General features: G+C 40.5%; 1 protein-coding gene across 6 annotated transcripts in view; it reads right to left on the reverse strand.

Moving 5' to 3' along the window:
• SYNE2 (spectrin repeat containing nuclear envelope protein 2) overlaps nt 1-26,342 on the reverse strand; it is a 187,877-nt gene that overhangs the window by 50,666 nt on the left and 110,869 nt on the right. For all 6 annotated transcript variants that reach the window (XM_035326791.1, XM_035326789.1, XM_035326790.1 and 3 more), the window contains exons 68-87: nt 25,092-25,322; nt 21,923-22,090; nt 20,731-20,856; nt 20,108-20,220; nt 19,536-19,677; nt 19,023-19,154; nt 18,292-18,444; nt 17,827-18,036; nt 16,560-16,661; nt 15,385-15,504; nt 15,024-15,224; nt 13,334-13,507; nt 12,623-12,754; nt 10,498-10,694; nt 9,356-9,488; nt 8,210-8,392; nt 7,620-7,766; nt 5,782-5,958; nt 3,926-4,081; nt 2,146-2,295 (exon numbers count right to left, since the gene is read on the reverse strand). In XM_035326791.1, the coding sequence (XP_035182682.1) occupies nt 2,146-2,295; nt 3,926-4,081; nt 5,782-5,958; nt 7,620-7,766; nt 8,210-8,392; nt 9,356-9,488; nt 10,498-10,694; nt 12,623-12,754; nt 13,334-13,507; nt 15,024-15,224; nt 15,385-15,504; nt 16,560-16,661; nt 17,827-18,036; nt 18,292-18,444; nt 19,023-19,154; nt 19,536-19,677; nt 20,108-20,220; nt 20,731-20,856; nt 21,923-22,090; nt 25,092-25,322 (3,147 nt within the window). The remainder of the gene's footprint in view (nt 1-2,145; nt 2,296-3,925; nt 4,082-5,781; nt 5,959-7,619; nt 7,767-8,209; nt 8,393-9,355; nt 9,489-10,497; nt 10,695-12,622; nt 12,755-13,333; nt 13,508-15,023; nt 15,225-15,384; nt 15,505-16,559; nt 16,662-17,826; nt 18,037-18,291; nt 18,445-19,022; nt 19,155-19,535; nt 19,678-20,107; nt 20,221-20,730; nt 20,857-21,922; nt 22,091-25,091; nt 25,323-26,342) is intronic.

Here is a 26,342-nt window from a genome sequence, read left to right on the forward strand (position 1 = left end):
TCCTTTTTTAATGGTTTCCTTTCATTTGCTCCCCAAAATGCCCCCCCCCCCCCCCCCCCCCCCCCCCCCCCCCCCCAAAAAAAAAGTAAGGAAGTACTGAAACAATCTACTGCTTATTCTTTCCTACCAAAATCAACCTGAAGTAGGAGGAAGTTGAGAGCCTTACTTTTCTTAGGAAGCAGACCGTTTGATCCACAGATCAAGTTTTATTTACTCAAAATTTGAACAGAAATTGTTTTATATGGAAGATGATGCTACTAGAACACTTCAGAGAGCTATCACCCCATGTACACCATTGTGCTCTAAAAATATAGGCCCAACAGAACTACAATCTAGGAACTACAGTATTTTCATACACAATAAAAATTAGGGATATCCTCTTTATTTATTCTTCGCTTCTTTCATTATTACAATCATTTAATCTGCAGTGGGGCAAGCAAGTTTTCCATTTGCGACATACTGCTAGGTATTACAAATACAAAACCACAGTTCTTCAGCATGACTTGTCATTTTTACCTTTCTGTGTCATGTCTTAGGTTAGACGAAACATTCACCTAGTTCAGTATCTTCTTTCAGTCATGCTAGTACCAGATGCCTTGAGAAAAAAGAAATGCAAACCGGGAAAGGAAAGAAGTGTGTTTCCATGGGACCTGGCAAAGTCAGATGCCAGATTTCAGTTCTAACTATGCATTCACTCAATGGAAGATGAGGACAGTTCTAAACCACGGTGCGTGTTAAATAGACTGTATTAATCATCGTATCCTACTATCACAGTTGCACCACGCAGGAGTAGATGGACTAATCAACCTTATTCTCATTTGAATCACGGAGGTGGGAGGAAACTCTAATTGCTTTTTGTAGCCTGCAGCTAATTACTGCCCACACAAAGAAGATGGAAAGACATCATGCTCGTGAAATGTCTCTGGGCCACAGACTCACAGTCTTAGATCAGCCTACAGACAGTACAAGCAAGGTATCACACCTCCTTAGACCTGTATTTGAAGTCACAGCCTGGCTCCCTTTGAGGCCAGTCAGCCATGGGAAGAAAGCTGCACTCTGCGTTTCATCACACATGCAGACAACGAGATTGTAAGAACAATCTGAAATTTCTATTTTCAATACTTAAGTCACAAAGATACTTACATTGTGACTGTAATTAGAAAAAAGCACTAGGCTGCTAATCAACAGCTCCACAACAAAATGAAAAACTTTCCTTTTTCATCATATGCACACACAAAAATCTCTCAATTTTCTAGCTGAGGAACAGCCACATCATCTCTGTTTAAACTTAAAACAAGAAGGAGTAACCTCATCCTGGACTGACATCTCATGTGGAAGCATTCAAGCAAAAGGGTTCAGGATTCACAAAGTTCTGAGGAACAAAAGGAAGGTGTTCATAATAAAAAGTGTAAGGGAATCTTAATGACAAACACTATCACTGGATCACATATAATCCTCTGCAATATAGCTATTTATTATCACAAATTTAAATCCATAACCATAGTCATTACTATGTCCTCTGTGTCTGCCAATTATATCTAGATAGAAAAGATCAGTTCCAAATATAAAGCTAATATAACTATATATGCAGACTGCTGGGGAGCCAGTTTGCATGGAAAACCAATCTGCCTTGACACTCCTTGAAGCCTCTGGGGACTACGTGGGGTTTGAAGATATGGAAAGCCATCCAGGTTTATAGAGAAAAGAGTAGCTGAGAGGTAGAAAAGCTCCAGTGAGAATGGTAGAAGTGTAGGCAGCTTCCACTGGCACACTCCAGAGGAAGAAGGCCAGAGTGTTTTTTTGAAAAGCAGATTGAGTCAGAAAGCTTAAGATGTCCATTTTTTACTTAACAGAAAAATAACAATGCAATTTCTTTATTTTCTTAAACTGCAGGTGCAGATCTGTCTTTTTTCCCCCTGTATTCAAACTGCTTTGAAAGCCGACTATTTTTCTCTCTCATCCTTGGAAACAGATTAACTTTTGGCATGGCACAGACTTAAAAGGAAGTTCTTCAGCAGGTTAAATTCAAGAATACTTTAGCATTTTTTTTTTTGCACCAGCTCCTGCCATTTCATGAAGAAGATTAATAATACCGGTGGAAAGAATACGTATGTGAGGAAATCTGAATGCAATCAAACCCTTTACCTGGCTGACAACGTTGTCCCTCATTTCACACAGCTCAGCTATCCTGAAAGGCACAGCTTCTGGGGTTTGTTCTGCACTTCCATTTAAGGCTACAGTCTGTTTGAGCTCATCGAGTATTTTGGATTTAGTTGCAAGCTGATTTTCTAGGTCCTAAACAAAGAAAGAGAGAGAGGAGAAAAAAAAAAGGAAGATAAGATATTTTAATGAGACTATAGAAAAACTCTTCTGTGTGAGGAGTTTAGATAAACTTTAAATCCAGCCCTGTGTAATTCCTCAGCCATACAACACCAACGACCACCATGTTAGCACTGATTCAGAACGACTTCTTTACAGGGGTATAAAACGCCAGCGGCTGCTTTAGGCAGTCTACTACAGCTAGAGCTAGAACCAGTTCATTTAGTGTCAGCTTAAGCACTGGACATCATGCCTGGGAAGGAAATCAGCAAGAGCTAATTCCTCAGCCACTATGCAGGCCTCTGTACCGCTCCAGACACAGAAAGTTTTTACATTAATGCAGATGAACTTTTCCTCAGATAGGTTAGCATTTGGGTCCTCCTCTGTTCCAGGAGACCCAGGCAGATAGGAACTGACATTGCAATACCAGCAAAGTACCCAACATCCTAACAACTTCTAGGAAGTTATCCTCTGCTTGCCTGCTTAGTCAGAGACTCTCTCTCATGGGAGAGAAACCACGAAAATCAATGAGGTTGCTTGGGAGAATACCTTCCTCAACACAGTCAGCAAGATTCTTAGTCCTGGCAAGCTGGATAAAACTCATCAATGATTTTTCACAACATGAGTAAATACTCATACTACGGGCTATAGCATTTCCCTGTAATACAACACATTAAGTTATGACCTTTTCCCCCCAACTACTGTCCCCAAAACATAATCAAATTTTGATCTCATTTTTATTTAGAAAAAAAGTTGTAATTAAACATTTTAGCCACCTGCACCTTAGCACTGTATCTTGCTCTGAGTAGGGTGGTATTTTAGTCAAAGATACCCTGTGCCTTTCTTCCATTTTGACCCCTTAGTGCATTTCAGAGTGCTTCAGGGAGATGAGTAACTCAGGGTATTAAAGAACACTCTGGGGAATAATAGCAGCCTACTATGAGAGAGAGAGACATGTAACCATGGAAATGAAAGAATAAATATTCAGTGTAAAAAAAATAGAAATGGAATACTGTACTGAACGAAAACAGCAGACTGCCAGAGTAATAGGATCCAGTTATTAGCTGGCTGCACCTGTTCTAATTTTGAGGGAGCTGGTGCCTAGAAAAATTCAACAAAACCAAAGTATACCTAGATTCTTGAGGCTGGTGCATAGAGATTACATTGTAGGGCTGGAGTATACACAGTTACTACTTTTCCAAATGAGACTGTGCAGTTCCCACAACAAAATCACCACAGAGCTCTTCAAACTAATGGAACAATAGCTTTATCCATAGCTGTGCTGAGTTGAGAGAACTATTTCTTTTGGAGGCATCTCAGAATGTGTTCTGTAATATTGCTGCATGTTCCCAACACCATGAAACAACAGTATATGCATCTTCAAATGGAGGAAAAAAAAAACATAAATGGCAGTTCACATCATTGGTGGGTCTAGCTCTTTACCACCAAAACTTACCGTGCTTTGAAGTTACACTATAATACTATTCTAGGGAACACCAACTTCCTCTACATTTTTTTCTGTTAAAATCTGTGCAGTTCTTTAGGCTGGATTCAGTAAAGTGTTACATATATTTTGGACAATAATATCCCACATATAATGCTTTACCTTGCAATCATCTAATGTGTTCTGCGCAGAGATCAGACTTTCTGGGGTTTGTAAAGATCTCAGTCGATCACTCTGAGCTTCCAACCAGTTGCGTAGAGTCTGTGCTTTGTTCTCATTTTCAGTAATATCTTCCAAAAGGTGTTCCAGGTCTTGTATCTGAAAGTTACAGAAGTATTTTAACTTACTTAAATCTAGAGGTGGGAAGAAACAGGGTTACCCCTTCCATGACTAAATTTGAGATCATGATGTTTTGTCTAAATAATACTTCGAATGTAAACATAAAAAGTATTCAAAATATAAATGTTTTGAAAGGTAACAAGGCATTGTGGAATCTGGAGCTGGCAGCTTGTGGACGTGAGAAGCTGGGGGCCTTGTCTACCTGGGCAAGTTCATACAGAGTATGAAAATCTCATTTGCCATAAAACCCACTGCCAAAGTTACTGATAAGCAAGGGACCTTAAGTCTCATATCTTCAGTTTTAGCCCTGAGAATCCACTAAACACTAGAATGCAGTTTCTTGAAAACAGTTAGAGAAGATAACTTTTTTTCCCCCACAAAACTGAAATTTCATCTTTGTGCAGGAACTGAATATTCCATTTGGAAATGTTTCTGGAAGACATTTCCAATGGGAATTTTCTGTTTGAGCAACGGTTTTTGCATCAGGGAGAGCAGCTTCTCCCAGTGTCCTGTAAGCCTGGGAGAGGAACAGATGAAAGAGGAACATGGTACAAGGGTTCCATTTGCATTTTTGAATGCTGCCCTTCCCCTAGTCTTTTCCATGCTGCATGAGCCACACTGGCTTTTCTAGGCACTGAGGCACGCAAGCACTGGCATCTAATTCTGGATACATGGATTATTTCTAGCCTCACCAGAGCAAAGGCACTCCCAGAAATGTATTTTCTACAGAGAAACACAAAGATGCATTGTTAAAATTAGCTTGCACCTTGAGTTTGCCTGTCAGCTGCTGATCTTCAAATTACTCCACTGGGAAAGCGTTTTTCATTACCGCAGAAGGAGGACAAAGACACAGAGCAACCTGATTCCACTGACCCCCGAGGGACAGAGCAGGGCTGGGAACAGACCCCCGGCTGTGCCTTTTCCAGCACTGCCATACATTTCCACCTGAACAGGGCTGTCAACATTACTTAACAATTACTTTTTAGGCAAATCCAACAGCTACAACAGGAAAATGGGTGGTGGCTTAATAGATCTGTATTTCTCATTCCCATCCTATGGCATGTGGAGGGGATGTTTGCTTTTTTGGTGCTGTGTTTGCTAAGCAGGGTCTGGCTGTTTGTATGAACCAGTGTAGTTTACTCTCCATTCCACAAACCACCCAGTGTTTTCTCCCATGAAGTTTTTAACGCCACAACTTTCACAGCACTCTGAAGCTTCCATTTAACATATTTCTCCAAGAGGTTCCCCTGCAAACACTATTCTGAATTCTTCCTTTTTCATAATTTTATCATTATATTTGTTGGCACATCATTGACTGTATTTTCTTCATCTGAGAAACCTATTTTTCTCCACATAATATAGACAACTGAGGTAAATCCTAGGCTGTCCTGAAGAGCAGATTTTGTCTACTTTCCATTCTTTCAAGTTACAGGGGAGTTTACCCTCCCAAACCTTACAGAGGTTTGGATACTTGGACACTACCTGGTAGCTGATGCACTAGACTACTGTCTCATGGGAAGTCTGTGGAGCAGGATGGCCAAACAGCAGAGAGCACAGGGAGCCTCACTGTGTTCAACAGTGTTTTCAGGCTCAGGGAGAAAGCCTGCTTGCTAAATACAGAGCACTGGCACTGGTAAGATCAGCATTGCACAAGAGAAAGCAATGAAATGCAATCAAACCTTTCTGCTCAGAGAAGCCTGCAGCCTGTGCCACCGCAAGTTCATCTCGCCAAGACACTCAGCAAATTCTGTCCTTTCGTACCGCTTACTTTCCACATCACAAGTGCTCATTTGCAGGAGTGACTGGTTAACAAAATCTACGATCCATTGTTTAAAGTTCATTTCCATCATATATTCCTAGAGGGATTTCAAAAACAAACAAAAAACATAATCAGTTTGGCAGTTTTAATCTGATTTGTTCCAATAATGCTTTGAGGCAAAGTTATGAGACATTCATGGCTTATTATTCTGATCCATGGCCTAAATAATTTTTCTGAAATGGATCTCACCAGACATGGCTGTAGGAATGATTCTCCATTTTTATCACTCTGTATTTGTGTAGCTATTTCCACTCACTGAAACTTTTGCAGGAAATCACTACCGTTACATGGGTAGGTCAACATGAAAGCAAGCTAATGCCAGTGCAGGAATGAAACCTAGGGGTACCAGACCCAGTATTTTACCCACTAAACAATACCAACACACTCTCATAGGTCCAGATTAGGCTAACACCAAGGCCTTTCTACTCTCCTGAGACTCATAAAAGTATGGTGCAATAAAAGCTTGTGCTCCTTCACCAGAATAACTGATATCAGAATACCTGGGAAGAAAGTGTCCTCCAGTAGCAGTGGCCTTGCCTGTAGAGACAAGCCAGAAACTATGCACACGGTGAAAACAATATAAAGGAATGTGGTTTTATTTCAGAAGGTCTTTTAGGGCAGGGAGATGGGTGAAGGAAAGAGCTCTTCATTGTATCTAGCAGTACCCAAAAAAAGCCACCAGGAAAAACTACAGTAGAGGTACAGCCTTAGCTGTTTGCTTGTGGGAATTTGTGACCCTGTACATCCCTACATTGCTGACAAGTGCTGAAGTCACATCTACAAACTGATCTCTGAGTACCCAAAGGGTTAAAAGCTGCACCTCAACATGTTCCAACTTCCAAAACTAACTGATAATGAAGAAAAAAAAAAAAAAAAGCTAAATATCTGCTAAACTAAGGTACTCTGAAAGAAACATATAATTTTTGTATCCTCTACACCTGCATTAGGTGAAGTATAAAAGCATTTGAGAACCACAGCCACCACAGGCTGGGAACTGCTTTACCGTCTGAGCCCAGACAACCACTTGGTAGCTCTGCAAAGCCAGAACAAAATAGATCTCTGTAGGGATTTGTGCCTTGAGGTTGGGCTCTTGGACATCTACAGAGGTACAAGAATGGCTTAAACCCTTCCTGTGGCTGGGGCAATAAGCCTCTGCCATTTGAGCTTTAGCATATAAACTGAGACAACAGCCTGCTCTAGCATCTCTGCAGGGACATTTATCTGGTCTCTTTCCCAGCATGTTATTTCTTTTGATGAAACATATTATTCAAAACCCTTGTTCTCTGGCTAAACAGATGCTGACTGTGGACATTCAAAATTATGAGGTATTCCTTGTTGAAAATGCAGACAAACACAGCACAAATGCAAATATTAGCTTTTTAAGTAAGCAAAGCTTTCCTACTCAACACATCTAGTAACCTGAATGTAAGAGAGAGAATGAGTGAGACAGATGGGATGGAATGAGGAAACAAAGAATACAGCACAGCTGGCAGTAGCTGTGTCACAGGGCAGACAGCATTGTGTGTGGCATGGAAACAAAAGGGTTTTATAACAGAAGATGTTAAAGCGCCTTTGAGGCTGCTTGGGGAACACTCCTGAGTGCAAGGGTAAGGATATAACAGTGCCTATAGGCTGTTTCCATGCTTGTGACAGCAAGAGTGTCACAAGCTAACCCTGGACTGTCAGCTTCCCATTTACCTTGTACTTCTGAAGGAGACTTCTGACATGGGCAGCACTGCTTTGTGAATTGACTGGTTCTTCGTGTCCCTTCTGTTGTTCCACATGGTCCAGCCATGTCATTAGTTCAGCAATAGCTTCCCGTGAAGAAAGTTTTTCCATCTGAAGCTAGGGGTAAAGCATATAATGAATCCTCCACATTCTGCTTCTTAGAAATATCAAGGAAGATGACATATGTATTTTTAGGAGGGCTCAGACATAATTGCAATTATCAGAGTATGAACTCAGAAGTGAGCTCTGTGCTCCAGAGGGGGATATGACTTAAATTTTAAAAAGTTAGAGAACTCAGAAATTTGAAATAAAACTATTTCTAATTGTAATGGACTTTTATATAAAACTGTAAAGATGACAGACATGTGCAAAACAGCATGAAGAACACTGCAATAATTAAACTGCAGTATAATGTTGGGGATATTCTGAAAGCAAGACAGACAGTTAATTAAGAAAGAGGTGGTTTGCAGATCTTACACGGCAGCCAACCGAATGCCAGTAGCAACATTTTAAAGAAATTATTTAGCTTGAACCGAGAGATGGCAGCAGTTTCTCCTCACCTGGTGAAACTTTTCTTGGATAGCTGGGAGCTGCGTAATCAGTTCTCCCCATTTTTGCTCGAACTTTGCCAAAGATGACCTAAGTGCTGCAGTATCAGCTTGCTTCACATGAAAGAGCTGGTTGGCAGTGCTCACCACAGATGACTTCAGGGAAGATTTTTCATCAACTTCCTTAGAGAATGTCTGAGGTGCATGGGAGAATTTTAAGAGAGGATAAATATTTATACATCTATTTAAATAAAGAAGACAAACCAGGTTTTCAAGTCACGGGATGAACTGTTTCAACAAAAGGATTTTAGCAAGTTTGTAAAGTTCAGAAAACCTAAATTTAACATGTTCTGGCATTGTGTAAGGTCCTTTTCTGCCCATCTAGATATAATGCTGAATACTACCTCTTTCTCCATAGGGATTGGGAATATCCTCTATTTTGGGAATATCCTCTATATTGGGCATCTCCACGCAGTGGTCAAGGGAGCGACCTCAGTCCTCAAGTCTCTGACCAGCTCACACCTACCTGTCCAACTTTCAGAATGCTTTGCTTTCCCACTGTGCAAGACTCCCTCTGTTGGGTCTCACATTGAGGCTCAACCTCCTGACTAGTCATACAAGGGGAACACAGCACGAGGGAGCAGGCAAAGACATGAAATGCAATTCGAAATCTGCTTTTTTATAGGGTTTCTCTTCCCTGACTTTGGCTGACCAATCTCACAGACCTATCCACTTCATTCCTGCTCCCTGAGTCCACCTCTGCTGGTAAATGGTCCATCAGCTGGGCTGAACTGCTGTATCTGGTATTTGGGATCAGGGGCAAGAGAGAAACCATGCTATTATGCTATGCACACATAAGAGATCCTGGCTGGGCTGTGATACATTGCAACTGGGAACTCTCTATGAGAGGATCCCATTCTGATTTATGCACTCTGGTTGGCCTAACTATCTGAAAGAAGTTTTGTTGTGGCCTCCCATCCTCCCGGTTCCCCACCCAGGTAATGCGGTATCTTTGGGGCATGCAGCCATTCTGTGTCATATTCTGCAGGCAGCTTCTAGTCATGGCAAATACAAACAAACAAAAAAACACCATGCAGAAGGGTCATTTTCCTGGCAGTGATGATGTATCATCTCAACCACGTAGGATAACAGACTTACAAACAAGCTGTTGATGTTATCCCTGATGGTAGGAAGGTCTTGTGACACACTGAGAGACTGCTCCTTCCAAAAATTCATTCTCTGGTGAGCAGAATCCAGCCATTTCATTAATTCCTCTGAGTCTCTGTTGTAGCTAAAAGGAGAAAACAAAACACACAAACATTCATCTCCTATCTGAATATGGGATACATTTCTCATCCTCCAACTTGTTCTCTCTGTGAGGAGGCATTCTGACACCTATGCAGCTACGTAACTCTTACAAAAGCACAGCACCAGCATGGGCTGATGTGTAACACAGCAGTTCTGCTGCAGATAACCAAAAGTCTGTCCCTAGCAGCACTTTTTAGTTGGTTTGCTCTCTCTGAAAACATCTTCTTTCCATATTCACCCAACAGAAGTTAGGACAAACTCACGTGGGTGAGAACAGTTTTGCTGGTAGTCAAAATCACGTGCGCATACTGCAAGATACAGTGCAGAGAGAATACCCAGCAGGACGAAATACCAATAAATAAATCCAGGAATGCTCTGTCTCCACCACTGGTCCAGGCAGACTTGGTACATTGCCTGATGGATGGGGTTGTAAAGCTCCAGACTGCCTGCACCTGAACTGCCAGGACTGCACTGACAGTTGGCTTGGGCCTTGTGAAAGCACAGAGCATACCTGGGTCTTTCCCCTTCAGGGAGCTCAAACCAGCAGGGTGAGGCAGCATTTCTACCAGGTCTTGAGAGTTTATAAGGGGGATCATGTACGTGCAGAGTAAAACACTATGCCTTTGTATGGGAATAAAGGCTAGCTTGCATTCATAGCAAAAACACTTCCGACAGCAGGATCAGAACTTCTGTTAACACTTCCAGTATAGGAACTGCAGCATGATGCAGCTAACTCACCTAGATACACTTACTTGGCAATGCCACCAATCAAAACAGTGTTCCCACAAAAGTAAATGGGAAGTGAAGCAAGGGCAAGAAGATCAGCTGTGGTATGCAGTAATACTTTTCTGATCACTACTGCTTTTTTTGTTTGTTTTTGAGGCAGTATAACATTTATTAATTTTATATCAATATTTAGAAAATGCAACTATAGAAGGTTACAAATCAATTTCTAGCAGGTATCTCAAATTGCTGTCTGAGTTATAACCCACCTGACCAAGAGTTGGAGTAATGTTTGAAGTCTGTGTAGTTCATTGCCATTTTTTTTGGTTAAGGACAACCACTGCTCTTCCAGCTTCCGAATCTGACTTGTGATTTCTGGACAGCTCACCGTAGTCAGCAATTTCTTCCCTTCTTTCACCATCTGGTACAGCCGGGCATGCTTTCCATCAACACTGCTTTTGATTTGCTATCAGAATATGGGAAGTTTGCAAAACAATAACATTTTAAAAATCGAAAACATGGCTAGCAAAATACATACCATTTGTTCTAACATCTTAATCTCACATTTCCTCTGCCAAAAGAGATCTCAACATAATTTTATGCATTAATCAGAACAATTTATATGATTTTTCTGGGCCTTTCTGGCACATGTAAACTTCAGGCTATGGATGAACCATATCTATCAGACTTGGCTGCATAGTCTGAACATATGACTGTCTCCAGCAGAAAATTATTACCTTCCTGTTCTTAGTAGGGCTTCTGTCTCTATCCTATTTTAAAACGTTGCCAAAGTTTTGAAAGAAGCTGTTGGGGTAATTACTGAATAATGGTGGCAGGGAGGAATGAAGAGTGAACAGTGAAGACATTAAGTCGAAGTCGTAGGAGTGGCCTGGATTGCTCAGAGAGATGAATAAAAACAAAGCATCATTTTACCATTACTACACTTCACTGGAAAGTCAAAATAAGAAGACAAAAAAAAAAAAAAAAAAAGACAAAAAAAGAAGTAGCTCAGTCCTGGAGAGAAGGCAGAAAGGAGCAATTGTATGATATGCAAGTTTCTCACTTCTCTCCAGACAGAAGTGGCTTGTACAATATTTATTATTAATAGGGATAATTGTCTCACAAGGATTAAACCCCAGAGAATTTTATTTTCTGCTCTGTCCTTGAAACTGTGAAGCTCCACTGCTGGGAGTCATCCCAAACAAATATTCTAAAGCCTTACTACTTTGTTTCTGATGTCATTAAAGTAAAATAAAGACTTAAGAGTGAGAACTAGTTAAGAACTAGTTAAGAACTTATGAAACAAAGAAAAGCAAACAACTTCACAATGCAAATATTATGTCTCCCGTCTCACTGTGACAGGCATCTAAAGCACCAGAGGGCCACTGTGGTTGTCATTATCTACTGCAGGTTTATTTCAAAAGATAAACTGCAGCTCAGAATTCTCTGGGAACATCCAGTGATTTCTTTTATGCAGTCAGCTACATTAAATCACAGTAGTTCTTTTTGTCTTTAGAGTCTATGAATCTAAATATCAAACTGGACTTATCATAGACCCAAAGACTCAGTAATTCCAAAACTTCCAATAGACTAGGTCCTCTGAAGACATAAAAGGTCAAATCTCTGAGGAATGCAAATCACTCTGTGGATGCATCACTTTATTGAATACTGTTTCTTCTTAATTTTATAAAACAACCATAAAGATTGTTTTTATATCTTTATATGTTTCAAAGATAGATAAAATGTTTCAAACTGGACTTGATATTCTAAATAAAGATAAAGCTCTGCCATCAGAGATGCAGCTGGGAACAAGCCAGTAGCCTATTTGCTATTCTGTACAAAAGGAATTTATTCTCTTTGGTCAGAAGGACATTTCATTTTGAATAGTCAGAATTTTAAAAGGAGCTGTTAAAACCAGTAGACCTTCTATTGCAACCAGGTGTACAAACATTTGAAAGCACTAGCTTGATTCTCCTCTTCCACAGGTTTTACATCATGGCAAGAAGCTCATTCCCGAATTACAGAGAAGTGGCTCTGCGTTCACCCCAAAGCTCCTGGCTGTCCTTGTGACTCATGAAGCCTGTGTGCCATCTTTTCATGCTGTTCTGTCTTTACGGACCATTCCCAAATATTTTCATTTAAGACCAAGTTCTAAAGTACATATAGTCATTGCTCCTACTTAAGTGAACTTACAGACCCTGGCTGAAATTAGCTGCCCAATCCCTCACGACTTTTAAAATGAACGTGGAAATTTTCAGCATGCATCCACACACAGAAAGGGACACAAAGGAAACTGCCCTGCAAACTGTTATGTCCTCATATTCTAATTAATCTTTCCTTCTAGCCCTACAGATCCACAAAGGAAACCAGTCAGAGAGGCAGAGACATCAGTACCTGGAGAAGTGCAATCCTTTCCATTAATCTTTCTTCTGTTTCTTCAACCAAGTTCACAGATGGCAATGTAGAGTTAACTGCCTCTAACTCCTTACTGAAAGCTAGGCATTCTTCATCAAATTCTGTCCATTCCTAAAAAAAATACATTGCATCGTTAATATAACACATACCTATCTGTGCACTTTTGCTATGTCAGATTGAGACCTTAATGCTTATTCTAGCATCAGTAGCTATTGTTTCAATGAAACAGAACATGTAAACAGATAAGTAATATGGAAATATTAAAGTGAGACATGATTTTACCACAGATGAAATAATTCAATGAACTTCTTCAAGACTTCTAATTTTAAAGAGGTATACTTAATTTTTTGTTCTTTAGGGGTGTTCTAAAATTGTTTTTCAGATTTTCTTTTAAAGCAGTACTAGTATTTTTATGTCCTAAAAGGATCTACTGTCAGCGCAGGCACTCCAAAATTACAGCAAGTCATGAAATCCCACCCACAACAGAGTAATGGATCGAAATGTCCACTTTCAAAGGTTTTTCAAAGAAATAGCCAGTTTACTGATACACATAGAACAAGTTGCCATTCAATGAGATCTGAAAGGACAACTACTTCTACCCAAAGAATCACGGGTATGGAAAGGCTTCCCCGATATTCCCTGTCTCCTTCTTCCCTCCAGCTTTTACCCTGGGTTTCTTGGCTTCATTACCTTTAACAGGCTCTCTAAGTGTATACCATACTGACTGGCCTTCTGCTCCAACAGTCTGACTTCATTCACCAGCTCTCTCCAGAATTTTTCTCTTTTCTGTAGGATGGAGGGAGACACTTTCTCGGAAAATGCTTGCATGAAAGCCATGTGGGTCATGAGGTTGTGGAAAAAATCCTGAAAAAACAAGTTAAAGTTGGCTCTTTAAGAGAAATCATGCAGGAGTATGGAGAAGGTAGAGAAGAGTCACTGAGAAAAGCAGCCAGCTTCAGGGCCTCTCAAAGCTGAGAACAGGAACCCTCTACTCAAACTCTGCATCAACCCAGGATGGGAAGTTACTGATGATTTTACAGTCAGGCAAGAACCAGTGATGAGTTGCACAGACTACCTTCTGTGTCTGTGTCTTTTCTTTATACATTTATAAAGAAAAAGATCTATGCTTACAGAGACGCTGGAGGAAGATGACGGAAGGAAGTTTTAACTATACATAAATTGAATTCAGTGTGAGGTAACTGTCATCATCATCAGATAGCCATTATTCAGTTTGTTTCACTTAGATGGGAGATGACTCCAAGCATCAAGGATTTGATCAGAAGTAGTAGGTAGGGCACATAAATATTTTGGGATAACTGCAACGTAACAGTTTGATTTAGTTATGGCTCAGCTGAGCCCCCAGGAAAGGGATAAATCTCAGTAAGATACTTTCTCTCATAAAAAAAAAAAAAAAAACATTTGAGTATGCAAGATCACACTCTTCAATTAAGACCTTAACTAAGAACTAATATCCAGTACAAGAGTTTCACTTAAGGACTGTAACCCTGTGAGCATTCTGGTAAGTCTTGATAACTAGGGCAGGAAAAAATTACTTTTGTTTTTTTCTTTTATTTTTGTAAATCAATGTGTGTAAATTTGGAGTGCAAATACATTCTACATTTGATTTCCTTTGTAAATAAATTCCTAACATTTTACTCTGCTAAGGGCAATTTTTGAGTAAATGACAAAACATCATTCCTATGACTCCAGAGTAGTGATTTGCAGTGCTTGGCATCCTGAAGCAATTCTTTAAGGAGCTTGAGTTACACAAAGCAGTTAAATCAAGACACTGACATGACAGACATGTCTTCCAGTGATTAGTACTGGCCAGGGCTTCTTCCAAAGCAGCAGAACAGTGAGGATGCAGGTGCATTCTCAGGATCTTCCATCAAACATGTAGCAGCTGGGTAGGAGACACCAGACCTCCAAGGGGAGGATCTAAACTATCCTTCCCTAAGAAAAGAGCTGTTACAGCTAAATTTCCTCCATCAGATTATGAGGGCACAGAATGCAAAGAATGCGAAGCCTCAACTTTCAGTTGCTAGACTGCAACTTCAGCAATCTCATTATCGAAAGTCAGAAGGACATGCATTTTCATCATACATCAATATGTTCTGAGGTAAGCCACAACAGTAGCATTAAATAGACTGGCACAACTGAATATCCCAATCTTAATTTATTAAGAAAACTAGTTGTAATAAACTGTCCTTCTTAGGGAGGTCCCGTTTTGGTCAACTGAAAGCTTTTCATCGTTTTCTGCAGGTACTCCAGTCCCTCTCCTATGAGTTATTCGTCTCCATGACAGTTGTGAGAAACCAGTCACAGAAAATAATACTCCTGCTATACTGATCTGAGCAGTACTGTGATTAGCATCCAATACCTTGTGATTTTCCAGGTGAGACTGTAGAGCCGCCCTGCTTTTTGTTAGCTGCTTTGCATCTTGTGCAACCTTCTCTTGTCCAATAGCAACTAACTCTGCAAACCCACGAAGTAAGTCCTCATACTGGTTCTCACTGATGGAAGGGGAATTCAGCTCCACATACTTTGCTTTCAGAATCCTCCACATGTCATCCAAAACATCCTACAACATGAACATAGTTTAGTTAGGACAGAAAGAAATCTTACAAACCAAGCACTCATTCCCAGAATGCAAAATAACTATCGGTCTTTTGATGCTAAAAATACCTTGCACAGAAATATCAAACCTTGCTGAATAAGTGGAAACTGCACTGTGTTTTTACCTCTAATTTATAAACTTCCTGGATTAAGGTGATAGGTAACTGAAATCTTTCCCCATAGCCTCTCAGTGTTGCTACTTGGTTCTCAAAGTTTTGCAGCTCCAAAGCACAGGCATCAGTTTTCTGAAATTCAAGACAAAATGAGGTATTAGAAAGAGTTCTGTTCCAGACTTTACATTATCACTGGCTGTGTAGATCCAGGGGATGGATCTCTGCTGTGTGACCACTTCATAAATTGACAATGACATACTGTAATCTAACAAGTTTATGAGCTAAATAGACAAGACTGTTCGTGACACAGCTCATTGGGTTTACATGACACAACTAGGAAGAGAATTCAGGTCTTGTGTCTCAGTACAACATTCAACATGCATTACAGCAGTCATTAAAAGGAATCATGGCCTCAGAAAATACCATTTTCTTGCATGAATTGGAAAGATTCAGTCAGAGATGGACTGGCATAAGTTCTGTCTGAATGAACGGAAGTTATGTACTGCTGGCATTCCTTTTTCAAGAGTGGTTATTTCACAGGATATACCTAAAGCAACAGCTCCTACCTGGAGCTTCAGAAGTTCTGGGCATAGCTTTCAGCCTGGCAGAAAGCCCTGCCTGAAAACACGGTTATGAGCCTGTAACAAAAATGTTTTGGGAACCCCTCTTTGATCCACCAGCAAGTAGATAGATAGCTCATGACCATTCTGGGAAGGATATGCAGTCTGCTCATTTTTAATTCCCTGCTAATCCCGACAAATTTTGCAGAAAACCTTAACTGGTCAAATGCCACGCTACGATAAAGTCCTCGTAACTGCTGAATGAATAAATACTGCAGTCCTATTCCCATGACAAAAAGCTAGAGGTTTGCAAATAAAAAGGCTTAACATGTTAAGTGCTGTATTTTGTGTAGCTTTTTCTCTTCCCTGATATAGTGTGGGGTGTATTTGCTCCGAGAAGTTGTGGAGAGACTGGTTCCTCCACTCCAGCTACCAGAAGGAGTCCAATTAGGTCCAACTATGGACTGGGATGTAGTAAGAAAAAAGGGGTAGCAAATACTGAACTCTCATTTTCCCATTCTTAGAACCTAAGTGAGACTCAGATTTTAGAAAATATGAAACTTAGCAAATTGTAGAAATCTGGAAACATTAGCTAGTAAGTTTTTCTTTTCCTTTGAATGAAATTACCTGAAGCTGCTCAGAAACATTATGGCCACACATTCCATTCAAACATTGTTGCAGAGTAGCTTTTTTCTCAGTTAACTGATCATAGAGTAGTCTGACTTCATTCTGCAAAAGAAACATCAGAAGTATATCACACATCCGGAGTATATTAATGAAGACAAAATTACACAGCAAACAAAATGGCTACCTCTTACAGCAAAATCACTTTTGCTCTTTAAAAAACAAACCAAAAAATACACATTAAAGGCTCAAAGCAGTAATTTAGAGAGGGAAATTCTCTGGTCTGTGAAGTATAAGAAAGGAGATTACTCTGTCACAATGATCCTCTGTGACTGTAAAGATCTGTGAAACTAACAGAGAAACAAATTCTTCTCTTCTGAAAATGAGAAAATAAGCCCATTACTGCCAACTGATGGAACTCAATGGATTCTACATCGCAAGACCAGCCCTGCTCCTGTTTGGTGACAACATTCCAGTGCTCTTCAAAGGAACGATTTTATTATTCAACAGCACAGAGCTAGCCTGACTTGCTGATGATGAGCACACTGGAGTTCTGATGAACAGTGAAAACTGTATTTCAAAGACTAGGTTATTCTTCCCTTTCTTCAGAAAGAATATTTGATCTGAATATTTTTCAGCAATAGTTAGAAGATTTAGTCCATCACAAGAATCCATAGAAAACTTTTTCATTATCTGCTTTTCTGAAGAACGAAAGAAATGCAACTTTACAAAACTATGGCAACTGTTACTGTGGCACAACATCTCAAGGAACAGTAAATACCAAGGGATAAATCAACCTCCAATGTATAGCCATAAGCAGCTCAGTGCCAGACATTACACCAAAAGGGAAGAAGCCTGTTCCTCATAACAAATATTCTGTGCGCAACAAACAGAGTTTATGGCACCATACTAACTCTGATCAGCCCTGAGTCTACAAGGTAGCAGAAAGAATATAGGAACCCCTCCCTGACCTAATCCTTTCCCACAGAAACTTGCTTTAGCCTACATTAGCATACGTAGGAACCCAAGTTACTTCTACCCTCTCTGCATGCAAATTTTCTACTGTGAACAAGGCCTCTAAGGCAGTCGGCACTGTAAACAGCAAAATAAATTTGCTTCTTAAGAGACCAAGACAAGTTTGTTTAGTACCAAAAAAAAAAAAAAAAAAAAGGAAAACCATTACAGATGGCTCATTTGTAACTCAAATGCATTAACACTGACACGTCTAACAGGTGCTGTGAAACAAGATGTGCATTTGGCAGAGTAGTACCTGGTAATTGCTATTGTGATCCAGCCCAGCTTTCATTGAATTGCTCCTTGAAGCAGTGGCAGCTTGAGTTTGTTCCAGCCGAGCCTGCAAGTTGCTAAAGCACTCACAGAACACATCTGTGCTCCCACCAGCGCAGGTAATAGACTTTAAAAGATCGTCCTTTTTATCACTCAAATCAGTGTGAAGTTTTTGCAGCTCGATAGAAAGAGTCTAAAGGGTTGGAATAGAGATAACATGAGTGAAAATGGTCTCTGTCCAAGGAGTCTTGTCTGTAAAATGCACTGGGACTCAAGCTGTTTATTGTTGTTAAAAGGCAACAGGCCCAAATCTGTGCACCAAAGAGCTTGGTTGTATTAGTCCCAAGTAATACCAGTAAAACAGAGATGAAACGTCAGGCCATATACATTTTGTTATAAAAGAAATCCACTGGGGTTCCTCCTTGCCCAGATGCTCTAGAGAAGTTACCTCATAAAGAACCTGCTGCACGGCTGCCTCTTCAGTGGAGAGGACTGAGGTGTTTAACATCTCCTCCATATTATTCAAACACCGGCTGATTGCCAGAAGCAGCTCAAACAATTTTCTGTCCAAATTGGAAGAGACTTCCTCTGCCACATTATCCTGTGTAAAGGCAAGTCAGAAATTTTCAGTACTTTCACCCAAGTTTTCAGTACTTTCACCCAAGGCACACCTAAGATTTGTTCACTTGTATAGAGTTTTAGTCAGCTAATAATAATAAAATGGAATTCATGAAATACTGAGGGACAGTCTTGGATGAGACAGTTTCTTGCATGCAATACTCAGAGCTGCCAAGGCCAAAGCTGAGAGTGACCCTCTGTGCATTAGGAGTAGTTGCAGTTTTACAGGTCTCTAATCTCAGGAACAGGCACAACACAATTTGCATTGTCAGTTCCAATACTGCAGATTTACTGAAATCATTTCATGGGCTCCTCTCTTAACACAGTTTGAGGAATAATCATACCGAAACTAGCATGTCTTTGCATTCAGGTAGCAGAAGTATCACAGTTGAAATGTTTCGTTTCAAAATGCTACCCTGATTGTACATAATGCCCCATAACTGATGCAAAAGCTATGCTACTATATACTACTACTATGCCCCGTTTGCTTTAAGTGCTCAAACAGTGCCTTGTGTCTAGAATCCCTGTGTTTTTTGCAATGCTAGAACATGCTATGTTTACCTGGGCATGCACCACATTTGCTTCTTGGCTTAGGTCTCCCAGCTGGACAGTGTAAGTTTTCAGTTCTTCAACAGTTGGGGTTCCTGCACTAGTAAACATGCCTCGGGGCAGCATGTTCAGTTTTGTTGTAATCTAACAGTGGGAAAAAGAACATTGCAATTAGGTGAACAGCTCAAATGAAGCTGGCTTGCTGGCTAACTCTCCTACTTCGCTTGAAAGAATCAAGCAGGTAACATCAGGTCTGAATGTTAACTACAACAATTCACCTGCATGCTCCCACACTATACTTAATAGTCACAGCTCCAGAGTCATTATCTACCTCAAATTAAAATTAAAAGACAACAATGAAAACAGTATGCATTAACAACTTCCTCTGGAGAGCACTTGCACAGATTTCAGTTATCTGATGAAGAAGGGACATGATATCCAGGAAGAAACCCTAATCACTATCTTCAACACAACCAACAGCCTGCAAAAAGGGTGTTAAGAGTGTTTTACTGAAGTTAAACAGACCTGAGGTTCTACAAGCTCGTAGAGAGGAGATTTCATCTTTGATGACAGCTCTTGTTGTAAATATTGCCATTTATTACCCGTTTGCTCCTTTGGAGATAAGGTGGGATCAGCCTGCTTGCTTTTTAGATCAGATTCTCCATTGCTGCATTCAGAAAACATTATTAGAATGGCAAATACTGAAGTAGAATAAACAAAACTAGATTTGTAAAACTTCTTGTATAAAAGTAGTTTCTATTGCTCATGCCCCCAAAACAGCGTGCAACCAAGTGCATGTCGGAGAACAGATACCCAACTTGCCTCTGGTCGGGAATGCTTCAGTTTATGGCAGGTGTAAGTCCTGCCTGATATCAAGACTGACTGAACACTGAAGTCAGTCCAATATCAAGGAGGTTGTCACATAAATGAGACTCCATTTCTCTCGACTGGTGATTGCAGAAATCTCCCAGATCCTGCAAATTTATCTTCTAAAGGCACATGTTCCTTCAAAGAACCAAAGGTGCCACTGCAAAGTTTCAGCTGGTTTGGGCAGTTTTACAAAACTGATTCTGGGGAGTGATTTTGTTATTTTGTACCTTGGTTCTAATTTCTGAGTCACACTGTCCTCAAACTGTAGCTGCATTTTTTCCACGCATGATTCAATGAAGTCAATAAGGCTTTTCTGCTCAGCTGCTTTTACTTTCAGATCCTGTGAACAGAGAACAGAATGAACAGTAAAATCAATTGTGTGCACTGTATTACTCTGAAATGACGATTGTGCTTTTCCAATCACATTTTACATGAATTCATTTAGCAAAGAAAATAAGAATATGTCTATCAGAATAGCAAGCAGGTTATGTGTAAATATGACGTTATCAAACAAACCGTTTTCTAAAAATGTGTATTTTTACAGAATATATTACAGCCTGAGATGAAGTTTCAGAACCAAAACCCCTCAGAAACAAATTATGCAAGGGTACCATCCAGCTTTTTAACATTAACAGATATTTTGGACAAAAAAAACCCTGTGATTTCAGGGGTTGGAGGCCTTTCTCCATTCTCACAAACTCTCCTGATACTAGAGGAGAGGGATGTCTGTGATCTGCCCTTGAAAGATTTGATCCTACGTTGGCAATTGAAGCAAGCAATATATGTAACTTTCCCCTAAAGCCACAGCAGATATAGATCAGCCTAAGTATTGGCCAGAAAGAAGAATTACCTGTGGGTACTGGAAACCATTGTGCTGGAGGAATGGCTGTTCAGCAAGGGCAAGCTGGGGCATGCTGGAGCCATTTGAGTGCAGGACCTTGACGGACTCTGGATCAATCCTCCCCCTGTTTTGAATCTGTAAAGAGAGACCCATTCTGGGAAGGCTTCCAGACTTGATGAGAGAGCAGAACCTGCAGGTGCAGTCTGGAGAAATGGCTTGGGCCATTTGTACACAGAATCTGCAGTGCAAACACCATTGCTACTCTTGCAAAAATTTCTGTCTAGTTCCATTTATTGAAACTTTGATATTCTAACTTGCTACAGAAATCCTCATATTTCCTTCCCTGACCATTACAAGGCTTTGGTTTGTTTCTCCTGTTGGCAGATGAATTAATACTAACTCTCCGTTCTTATTGTATGACCAAATTATAGGGATGTGCAATTTATGCACCTGGATTTCCTACCTGTGTTCACAGAGGTATTTCAACACAAGCCTTTACCAGTACTAACTCCCTCACGGGCCCTGTCAGCTCCTTTTTAGATTGTGTTCTTTCAGCACTGGAGAGAATGGCTGCCCTTACAAAAATACTTAAGGTGGGCTTCTCTGAGTCTTTGCACAAGAGTGTGCAAATTAGCTCTAAAACTGGGATTTACTGTCTCACTCATTAGGAAACTCAGCAAAGAGGTCAAGCACAGAAGGGGTTCACAGGAAAACCTGTTTTGCCTCTACTGCAGGAATCCTGTCTAGATCTATCTGGGGAGCTATGGCATTGGAAAGCTGGCTGAGTTTCTGTCTGTTCCACTTACTTGTTCTTCAAAGAGCGAGTTACTACTTTAAGGCCTCAGCTGTGATACTGTTACAAACAAACATCATGGCATTTCAAAGGCATTAAAAAAATAAAGAACAAAAAAACTACAAGCTTGTTATCCTTTTCCTATGTTCCTCACAAAATCTCAACCAACTGAGCACTTAAAGAAGAAAAGATGTTGCTCAAAGACTCACTACAAATCCCACTACTTACTGCAAACTACAAATAATTATACAGCTGTGCAAACTGGAATAATAGCAAGTCTGACATTTCTGATTGACTCTTCTCCCTTCCTTGCTTCATGTGGTGAGCTCCAACTCTTCTTCTGTTACTACAGCACATTAAAGCACCATGACTCTTATTCTTGCTCTGCATAGCATACATATACTTTACCTGTTCTTCACTGTATTTGTCTTGAAGCATCATCTGGACCTTTTCCAAATTGCACTTCACTTCCTTCAGCTTCAGAGAAAGAGCCTCCGTCTCTTGTTGGTGACCTGCACTGTTTCCACAATCTTCCAGTAAAGAAAGGACCTTTTGTTCAATCTCTGATAACATCACCTAGCAGAGACAGGAGTCAATTATTCATTCTTAAAAGCACAACACTCCTTTCCTGATAATGTCCTGAAATCAGTGCTTACATTTACCCTGTTTGAAATGAATAGAAGCACACAGGCAGAAAGAGAAATAGCTGAATAGCTGCACCCCCCTCCCCCAGATTTTCTCTATATAGTCTCTATTTTGAACAATTAAGTACATTTTATACAATGTTAAGACAAAACTGTTTCAAACAACAGCCTCTGCTGGAATTTATACTAACTCAGACACTAAGTAATCAAAGAGAAAAGCAGAAATGATAGACTACATTTGGATGAACCAAGAAGACAACACACCCAAATGGTGAAGGAGGTAGTGTACAGACTGATCGCATCACCCCTGGGAAGGGTCAAGTTGCATGGCTGTGAGTCTAAGGCACAACTAAAACTACACAAAACTGATAAGTGAGGAAGAAATCCTTGCATTATTGTTCACAGTGGGGTCAGATTTAATTTATTCTAATCCCATCAACCAGAAGCAAGACAGCAATTCTCAAGGTATGAGGCAATGTTACCAGTGTATGGAAATGTAGTCTTGCAAAGGAGAACATCACCTGTTCTAAAAACAATTTGGGCTATTGACAGAAGGTTGACAGGTCATTAGCATGGATGGAAAATCTTCTCACTAATCTTGCTTTGACGGTTTAAGGAGTTAACTCTACCTTTATATCCCCCTTTAGGGAGCTTGTTCCCTCCACAACAGAATGTAGTGGGTTTATGTGGGATAATTGTTAAGTGATCTCCTTATCTGAACCCTTGAGTCTTCTCCATTTTCTCCCCCTTTCCCTTCAAGAAGGGGGAGTGAGAGAGAGGTTGTGGTGGAGCTCAGCTTAGGCAGAGTAAAACCACCACATAGAGTCAGCAAAATGTGGTGTCCATGTCTCAGCTGCATGAATTTATAACTTGTTAACTTAGTTTAAGACTACAACTACTACTGTGACTGTTTTATCTGAAATGCCACTGGGCTTTCAGTGAAGCGACTGAGAGGAGGACCATGCATTCCCTATTACCAAACCAAGCTGAGGACAGTAGTCACTAGCACAGCAAGGACACAGTAGGTAACTTCTTCACCTACTTCAACATGATTTCTTACATCTTCCCGACAATATCCCAAGACACTCCATGCTTTAAGATTTAGCCTGGCTCCAAGGCTGATACTAATACACATCCCAAATGGCAGAGCCAGGAGACAAACAATGTGCAGAGAAGACAACTTTTTCCTTTGAATTTATCACCATGCTTTTTGGATCTGATGTCATACAAATCCTCAAATAGGCTGTGTCAGAGGAGCAGGACAAATCGAGCGAGCTCTTGCAAGATAATCATGGAACTGAGGTTGGAAAAGACCTTCAAGATCAAGTCTTATTCTCAAACTGACCTACTGAGCCCCATCAACAAATTGTGTACCTAAATGCCATGTCCACACATCTCTTAAATACCTCCAAGTATGGGCAATCCACCCCTTCCCCAGGCTGCCCATTCCAATGCTTGACTACCCACTTCTTGAAGAAATTCTTTGTAACATCCAATCTAAATTACCCAAACATAAGAACATTACCATGTGTCAGCCAGACCACCGTAACAAGTTGGGAGCTGGCTGTTGATTGACCCTTCTGTGAATCAGATTGGATCTTCACATTATTTTAAATTCATGTTTTGAAGGTTGAATGAGGAGATAGGAAGGTTAACTCAACTGCAACAAATTAATGGATTTACACCTTATGTTTATATCTAGAGATTGCTCCTGTTTTGTGCAATGGGCATTTTTCTCTGTAGATCTTGACTAGGTTAGAAAAACATGTTTTCCTCCTTTCTCCCCCTACAAGTTCACAGCCAAACTGTTAAAACCCAGCAGGAATTCAGCAGGGCCTACCGTTGCCTGAGGCATGCTTGTTTTTACTGGTTGCAACTGCCCTATCAAAACCTACACTGACATGAACCTTGAATGGGATCAAGATACAGCCAGCTACTTAGTGTACTCAGCACCCTAATTCCCAGAGTTCAGCAGCCAAGCAGCCGGCTGCCTAAACCCAGAGGCACTTCTTGGCATGGACTCATTCCCCGTTAAAACAAACAAACAAAGACACATCTGAAAACATCTTCCAGTAATTTAAAATTTGATATTGGCTCCTTTACAGTGAGTGAATCCGGTTGCTTTAGGCAGGCTCAGTTCTTGAAGTGGATCAGTATATCATCCTGGCACCACAGGGAACTCCAAATTGGCATGCCTGCACATTTTCTTTTAATCTGCATGCCAGAGAAGAACAGCTGTGCCAGGACTCCCACCCACTCCAGCCCCTCATGCCAGTTCTGTTTTGCTCCATCCGTTTCTACCAACAGGTATCTCCTTCCACTCCTTTCCTTCTGCGGCTACGTGGGGCAAGAGGCTGCCCTAGACCTACTGTAGTACTTCCACATACCACTGCCACACAGAGTGTGCAAAGGAAAAATCTCTACCTTTTCCCCTACACTGGTAGCTTTGGGGGCCTAAAGTGTTAAATAAAAACTTAACAGTTCAGAAGTTATTTTACACTGGTCTTTAAATCATTCGAACAAAAATCGAAAGTGAAAATGTCAAAACAAAACCAAACCCTTTATGCCAGCTGATTAATCGTGATACAGGCCAATGAAAACATGACTTTTAATCGAAGATTCAAACTGTTCTGAGTCATATTTCCAAAAATAAACTAAATAAAAACAAACCTTAAAAACACTCAAGAGCTCTACCTATAAGCCCAAGATACATAAAGATCCCACTGTGTACAACCCTAAAAACAGGTATTTTAACTAAGCTGTTGGAAAGCTGCACCTGAAACTGAAGCCAAGCAGTTACCTGTCTTGTGCACAGTAATGAAGCCGATTAAGCAGGGAAGGAAAAGCAGTAACTGTAGCTTTTCTGCATTCACAAATCCCGGGGAAGGGTGACTCATTTGGATGGCAGCAGCAAACTGACGGCTCGGTCTTACCTGGCAATCACCAAGCTGCAGTTCCACCATCTGCTGCATTTTGGGGGTCTGGGGGTCTGACCCCAGGGACACCTTAGTTTTGTCTAGCCATTGTTCCAGCTCGGCAACCTGGGCCTGGCACACCTGGAGGATTGTTTCCGGCTCAGGCCTACCGCCATCCACCGCTTCCTCCGAGTCTCCTGTTTTCCCTGGAGAGCACTGGGTGGCGTTGAGGACAGGAGGCGTGTCACTCTGAAGCAAAGCACAAGAAAAAACGCAGTTATCTATCTTTTTCTTTCTTTCTTTCCCCACCCCTACCAGTGAGAAATGTTTAACTTTCACACTCACAGAGCTCAGAATCAACTCTGTTACCGTCTTCCCAGTATTAAAAAAAATAAAATAAAAAAAAAGATAAAAGAAAAAAGAAAGGGAAATTGGCAGCCAGGCGATCCTGGGATCTGGTGCAACAGGTTTCCAGGCAGCGATTTGCATTTGCCCAGGTATACCTGGGCGCACAGGAAGCAAGATGACTCACCATTAACCAGTTCTCCCCTGAGGAGAGATGTTTTTCTGAGGGAGTTAGATGTAAAAGCCCTGCAGTTTACAGCTGAAAAGCAAGCTGTTGTGCAATGCTTAGAAGTCACTTGTATGTATTTGGTTCCAACAGTCGAACGAATGTGCTTTATTTGGGCTCTAGGTCACATTGAAAAAGAAATCTATATTTTAAGAATATGTTGTGTAATTCTTTCCTCTCATTTGCACTCCTTTAAGAAGCAGTGTTGTACACTCCCATAATAAGAAGTCTAAAGTGCTTGCAGATATCAGCAGTTGCTTATCCCAGGGCTCTAGAGCATACACACAAGCAAATGAGGTGGTCAGTAGTAGCACATAAGCTTTGTGTTAAAATGAGATTTGACAGAAAATCATGAGATTTGACAGAAACATGCACTGTTTCAGCTCTCAATGTCTTACTTTAATCATTACTTTTCTTTTTTACCTCTCAGATATCTGGTAACAGTGCCGTTAAGCATAGTCAATTTGAGTGCACAGATCCTGGAAACAGTCTAGGTATGTCTGTTGAGGAATATGTGATTGAAGGTATAAAAAGAAGTACCAGTTTACTTCAACCTCCATCTGAAATTTCTGACTCAAGTTCTAAGCCTGTTTGTTTTAGATTGCCAATATTTTGCCAGTTAGGGCAGAATATTTTGTTTGTTTGTTTTATTTCAACGAGACATGCAAAACATGTTGGTAAATGTGTTTTGATAATGT

The sequence above is a fragment of the Oxyura jamaicensis genome, chromosome 5 (genome assembly GCF_011077185.1).
Source record: "Oxyura jamaicensis isolate SHBP4307 breed ruddy duck chromosome 5, BPBGC_Ojam_1.0, whole genome shotgun sequence".
In the NCBI taxonomy this organism is placed as follows: domain Eukaryota; kingdom Metazoa; phylum Chordata; class Aves; order Anseriformes; family Anatidae; genus Oxyura; species Oxyura jamaicensis.